Source organism: Phoca vitulina, unplaced genomic scaffold, assembly GCF_004348235.1.
Source record: "Phoca vitulina isolate PV1807 unplaced genomic scaffold, GSC_HSeal_1.0 scaffold4, whole genome shotgun sequence".
Lineage (NCBI taxonomy): Eukaryota > Metazoa > Chordata > Mammalia > Carnivora > Phocidae > Phoca > Phoca vitulina.
In genome coordinates this window covers 36405203-36412192 of record NW_022589707.1, presented here as the reverse complement: position 1 = coordinate 36412192, position 6990 = coordinate 36405203, and the positions used below count along the sequence as shown (strand labels likewise).

The following is a 6990-nucleotide window of genomic DNA, read 5'->3' as shown; positions in this document are numbered from 1 at the left end:
TTTATTTATTTATTTGACAGAGAGAGAGGCAGCGAGAGAGGGAACACAAGCAAGGGGAGTGTGAGAGGAAGAAGCAGGCCCCCCGCAGAGCAGGGAGCCCGATGTGGGGCTCGATCCCAGGACCCTGGGATCTTGACCTGAGCCGAAGGCAGACACTCAACGACTGAGCCACCCAGGCGCCCCGGGGCATTTTCTTTCTGGGAGGGGTTTAGGGAACATGATGAACTACAGGCACTTCCATTTGTTACATGAAGTTTGTTTGTTTATTTATTTATTTAAAAGATTTTATTTATTTATTTGACAGAGAGAGACAAAGCGAGAGAGGGAACACAAGCAGGGGGAGTGGGAGAGGGGGAAGCAGGCTTCCTGCTGAGCAGGGAGCCCGATGTGGTACTCGATGAGGGACTTGATGCGGGGCTCGATGTGGGGCTCGATGTGGGGCTCCATCCCAGGATCCTGGGATCATGACCTGAGTCGAAGGCAGACGCTTAACGACTGAGCCACGAAGGTGCCCCTGTTACACTAAGTTTAAAAGGAGCATCATTATACTTCCTTTCTCTCTGACCCCACTCTCTGCTTTTTAAAAAAAATATGATTTTAATTTTTGAATGAAGATGGCTTTTGGAATCCAAGTGTCCCTTAGTGTTAGCTCCATGAAGGCAGGGATTTTTGTCTGTTTTATTCATTGCTATAATTTCTAGCACCTAGAGCAATGCTTGGCTTTGGGATCAATAATATTTGTTAAATGTTGAAATTCTGACACATGAAAACATTTCAATCACTGATGTTTGGTTACAGATTCAATGGAATGATAACTTGGCTGATGTGTCAGTCATTATTGAAAGTGTCTTCTGAAATTTTTTTGTTTCATGAATTTAGTAAATAAAATATTACAGCTAGAAATTATGTTATTAAAAGAGTGTATTATTGATAATCAGGCTAATATTCTTTTTTAAAAATTTAGTAATTTAAAAAAATATCATTTAACTTTTGGTCATGAAAGTGTTTGTTTTTTTTTCCCTTCAAGAGAATATTCTTTGATTTAGTTACTTAGTGCTTCTGAAAATGGAATTAAAAGACAGTAATAAAATTACAAGTTTTTTTTTAAATCATGTGTCTGGAGAATGCATACACTGAAAAGGAAGTTTGGTTTGATGTAAGAAATGTAAACTGTAATATGTTTGATTTCTGAAATTTTTTTTTTTTTTTTTGAGAGGGGCAAAGAGAGAGCAAGGTTGAGCAGGAGGGTAGGGGCAGAGGGAGAGGAAGAAAGAGAATCTTAAGCAGGCAGAATCTCACGACCCTGAGATCATGACCTGAGCTGCAATCAAGAGTCGGATGCTTAACCTACCGAGCCACCCAGGTGCCCCTGATTTCTGAAGAAAATGCTATTTATTTCAGGACTAGCTGATGACTGTTTTGTAAAGTTGAATTAGCAGTTCACATAATCTGATTTCATGGAGTGTTCCTTCTACTCTATGACTCTCACTAGCTTCTTTTATTTTAATAGTACTAAATTCGAAGGTTATGAGAAGAGTTGTAGTAAAAAGAGTCTATTTTTGATTCTCATCTTCCAGCCACTCAGTCTCCTCTTTGGAAGCAACTTTTGGTGTCCTGTTTCTTGTGTATATTTTTAGAATATGCAGTCACAACTATGTTAATGTACAGATTTCTTTTTAAAAAATACATGAATGAGGGGCGCCTGGGTGGCTCACTCGTTAAGCGTCTGCCTTCGGCTCAGGTCCTGATCCCAGGGTCCTGGGATTGAGCCCCGCATCGGGCTCCCTGCTCTGCGGGGAGCCTACTTCTCTCTCTTCCACTCCCCCTGCTTGTGTTCCTGCTCTCACTCTCTCTCTGTCAAATAAATAAATAAAATCTTTAAAAAATAATAATAAAAAATAGGGCGCCAGAGTGGCTCAGTTGGTTAAGCGACTGCCTTCGGCTCAGGTCATGATCCTGGAGTCCCTGGATCGAGTCCCGCATCGGGCTCCCTGCTCGGCAGGGAGTCTGCTTCTCCCTCTGACCCTCCCCCCTCTCATGTGCTTGCTCTCTCTCATTCTCTCTCTCTCAAATAAATAAATAAAAAATCTTTAAAAAAAAAATAAATAAAAAAATAAAAAATACATCAATGGTAGCATATTATACATGCTACTTTCTGTATTTTGTTTTTGTTTTTGCTTTTTGCTTTGTTTCATTCCGTGCATCTTTGGATAACATTGCATATTAGTACTTAGTAGTTCTGCAAAGTAGTCTTTTTTTATTATTTAACCCGTCCCCCTATTGATGGGTATTTTAATTATTAATAATATCCTACTATAATACAACAGAACAAATAATTCTATAATGAATATCCTTGTATGTACATTACTTTTTGCAAGCATACCTCTAGGATAAATTCCTAGAAATGGGCTTGCTAGATCAAAGGCTATATTTGAGAGCTATTTGTATTAGCTTTTCTATAAATTTTGCCCTTTTTTCTATTGATTCTCTTTTCTTACTGATTTGTATTGGATTTTGGTCCTTTTCTCTTTGATTCTTAGATGCTTTCTAGATATTATGGGCTTGACTTTTTGTCTCTGGTTATTGCTATTATTTTTTGCAGTTTGCTGTCTTGTCACTTTACTTATGATATTTTTCTTTTTTTTTAGTTGTATAGAATTCCTTTTTTTTTCCCCTTAGTTACAAATTTATCAGAGGTGTGAGTGTGTATGTGTCTGGCTTTTGGCTTTTGAGTTATAAGGGTCTCTCTCTTGCCAAGATTATTTAAAAATTCTAATTTTTCTAGTACTTTTATTGTGTCTAAACTTTTTATTCCTCCAAGTGATTTTGCTGTAAAGACTGGGGGAGAAATTCTTACTCTTTTGTCTCTGTAATCAGTTATTACAGGACATTTATTAAATAATCCGTCTTTTCCCCAGTGATACTAGGTCATCTTTACTGAATTTCCATTTGACCTATCCTACTCTATTATCTATGTATCTATCTATTCATGTACCAAATATAACAGTTTTAATTCTCTTAACTTTATAATACATTTAAATTTCTTCATTACTCTCTTTCAGGCTTTAATTGGCATTGCCTGTATTCTTACTTTAAATGTTTTTTTGTGCACATTTAACCTGAATTTAAGAAACTCTTTATTGTAGTTGCGGATAAATGGTGAAAAATTAGAAGAACTCTTATCTGAAAGAGCCGTACAATTTCGGGCCATTCAACGCCGACTATTGACAAGATTCAAAGATAAAACACCTGCCCCCCTCCAACACCTGGACACCTTGCTAGATGGAACTTACAAGCAGGTAAATATGATATCAATGATAGTTTTCCACTACTGGATATAATTTTTATCCCTCGCCCTAGAGTCATGTATTAGAATACCAAGATAAGGTAATTTCTTTCCTGTGTACTGTGGAGCAGTGAATAGCATATAAGCTTTAGAGTCAGGAAAACCTGAGTTCAAATGTCCAGCTTTGCAACTTTCTAATTATTGATCTTGAGCAACTTACATAAGATCCATCAGTCTCCACATTTTACTCAGAGTTATTGTGAAGATTTTTGATCATTATGTGAAGAAGCCAGCCAGCACAATGCCAGGCACATAGTGTGTGCTTGACAGATAGTAGCTATTATGCTTAGTGTTATTATTAAATAATTCTTGGTGCATCTCATAATTATCACCATGATTCCCCAATTGTCCTGCTGAGCAACTGGCTTACACTTCCATTATTATGTCATTTGATGTTTTGTGAAGGAATTCTTAAACAGCTTTTTGTTCTAGTTCCAAAAGACTTGTTTCTTCCTCTTCCTGATTCTTCTTTCCATCAGTGATTTACCCTTTGCATGGCTAGGGTGATATGACTCTCATTCTTACAGTATTATGTCACCAAAAGCTGTTCAAAATTATCATCTCTGGCTTGAAATAATAATTTTTAAAATTTAAAATTTCGTGGGTAAAACCTCTGCCAGTTCCACTATAATGGAGTCAGCTTTGAATGACTACACGTCTTCTTATGCTTCTATATAATATCATTAATCTGTTCCAAAATCAGTGTTGGTGGTATGAGTATTCTGTTCATTTTTTAATTGAATTTTTTATTGAGATAGTTATATATTCACTTGCAGTTATAACAAAAAATACAGATAGATGTCATGTATCCTTTACCCATTTTCCTCCAGTACTAACATTTTGCAAACCTACAGTATATCACAACCAAGATATTCGCACTGATAAAATCCATGAATTTTATTCAGAATTTCATAATTTTACTTGTGCTAGTTTGTGGGTATGTGTATTTTAAGTTCTATACAATTTTAGCATATGTGTAGGTTCATGTACCCACCACCACATTCAAGATATTGAACAGGTCCATCACTACAAAACTCCCTCATGTTGCCTTTTATTGCCACCCCCTACCCCCACTGCCCTCCTCTACTATATTCTGTTGATTTTGAATGGACAAATCATATTTTTTTTTCAGTTATCTGAAAAAGAAGAATAGCTTACCATGTAGACATCAATAAATGTATTGATGATAGTTATTTCTTGAAATATTCATGGTTATGTGAAAATGAGAAGCAATTTGAGGGACAGTCTGTAGAAGCAGTAGGGTATTAGAAAGAACACGGGGCTTGGAGTTCAAAGACCCCAGTTCTGTCATTTATTGGCTGTGTAGCTTTTGGCAGTTCCCTGACCCTCTCAGAGCTTCACTTTCTTTCCATTAAATGGGATAAACATTATGTTGTTACAAAGATTCTATTTGCTGATGTATGTGGAAATGCTTGGTAAATTGTTTTACAAATCTAGACGGCCAGTTTCCTTTGTGCTGGAGCAATTATGACTCCTGTCAGTGGGCACTAATGATGCTCTTTCTCTTCCACACTTCTCTCTCTCTTAAGTATACTTTTTGTTTTGGTTTGTTCTTCATTTCCTTTCTTTTTTTCCTCGCCTTCCTTCATTGAAGTCTCTTTGATGACTTAATCTATCTCATTCTTAGGCCATACCTGCTGTGCTTGGGGTAAAGATATGCTGACTCTTGTCTTTAATGATACCTTATATTTTTTGTGGACACAGTGGCAGAGGGTGTTTAAAGGAATTTGGTGAGGATGTTTGATTTAATGTGTTCTGTATTTTCTATATAGCAAGACTTCCTTAGTCTTTTATATGTTTAAAGGGCTGGGGTTTTTGTTTTTGTTTTTTGTTTTGTGGGGTTTTTTTGCTTAGCCTCAGTGTTGGGTTTTTCCATGATTTATAGTATTACAGTCCAGATGATCAAAACCATGGGTTTTAGCTCAAATCCATATTTTTAAGTCTCCATGCATTTTAGATTAAAAGAGAATGAATAAGCTTTTGAAAGATATGAATACTATAAGGAACTTGACTTACTTTTAATGTAATTTACTCTTCAATTTTATTATATATTCATATTAAATTATAGTGAGATATTGATTGTTCTCTATTTTAACTCTCTTTAACTTTTAATGACATAGTTAATTCATGAATATAATTTCCCAAAGAAAATGTTAAGATTATACACAGTGCTAAGTTCTCTATCATGGCCCTTGATCTCTCCTCAAAAATGTAATCACTTTTATATTTTTGTGTCTTTCCAGACTTTTTTTTTTTGTATTCAGAAATGAAGTATTGTTTTGTGAGGCTAACATAATCCATAAATAGTATTGTACTATATGTATTGGTATACTTTTTTCTTTTTCTTCTAACAGTATGTACTGGAGCTCTTGCCATATTAATGTATAGATCTACCTCTCTGTGTGTTATGTAGTATATAGACATTCTGTATTATGGACAAACTACAGTTTATTAAAGAACAGATCTCAATAGTAGTTTCAGTGTTGAGTCAACAGTGAGAAAAATCCCTTTTAGACAGCTCTACTGTGACCAAACAGGCATATGACATACTTCACTATCACATACTTTCTGTATCTAGTATAAATTTTTCTTATCTTTATACTTTGCCTGGGTAGGGGGCATGATTTAATTGGCAGATTAGCCAAATGCACGAAATAATGAGCAATGCTAGAGTGTAATCTTACTTTCCATGGCATGACTGTCAGTAGACCTTTACAGTGTTTTCCTAATAGAGCAGTTTAAAATTAGATCTGTTACCTGTGTAAAATCCTTGTTTTCTCATGTGTAGGGAGCATTTAATTTTTTTTGTTAGTCCTTCTGTGAATCTTAATGCCGCTTTAGTTCAACCAGGAACAGTAAGAGAAGCACTTTGAGCTGTCCAGTGAAAGATTTACATTTTATTGCACTTATCTGGAGGATGTTACATTGTTAGCATTTAATGAACAGTGATAATTGGCTTATGTGAAAATAGAAGCAGAAGCCAGTATCCTAAAACTAGTGTGTAAACTCTGAAGGCAAGAACTATTTTTTTTTGCCTATTTATCGCTATATTCTTAGGATGATAACATTTCTTGCCACATTATAGGTGCTTAATAAATATTTGCTTTATGAATGAATTCTTTATTGCCACTAATATAATTTATTGAAACTATGTTTTTGATAAGGGCAGCACTACAAAGAACAGATTGGTAGAGAATTCTTTGAGTTCAGGCTCATGAATCACTGGGATGGTTTGTTTTAAAATCCCTAAAAGCCACTAAAGGAAACTCTCTTCTGTCTTCCTAAATAATTTAGTTGGAGGACTCAGGTAAACTGTCATAGCTCGGAAAGTTTTACAGCTGTAAATTCTTGACTAAGAAAATCTTTTCTATTTTTTTTTTATGAATATGTGAATGCCAACGTAAATTTGAAATAATCATCTGTTGAAATACCTCTGTACAGGTAGAACATTGTTTTTTTTTTTTTTTTTAATTTTTTTTATTGTTATGTTAATCCCCATACATTACATCATTAGTTTTAGATATAGTGTTCCATGATTCATTGTTTGTGCATAACACCCAGTGCTCCATGCAGAACGTGCCCTCCTCAATACCCATCACCAGGCTAACCCATCCTCCCACCCC

At 35.5% G+C, this 6990-nt stretch overlaps 1 protein-coding gene across 3 annotated transcripts in view; it reads left to right on the top strand.

Annotated features, from left to right (window-relative positions):
* The window catches only part of BBS9 (Bardet-Biedl syndrome 9), a 448772-nt gene that overhangs the window by 226052 nt on the left and 215730 nt on the right, over positions 1 to 6990 (top strand). For all 3 annotated transcript variants that reach the window (XM_032401801.1, XM_032401802.1, XM_032401803.1), the window contains one exon: positions 3147 to 3299. In XM_032401801.1, the coding sequence (XP_032257692.1) occupies positions 3147 to 3299 (153 nt within the window). The remainder of the gene's footprint in view (positions 1 to 3146; positions 3300 to 6990) is intronic.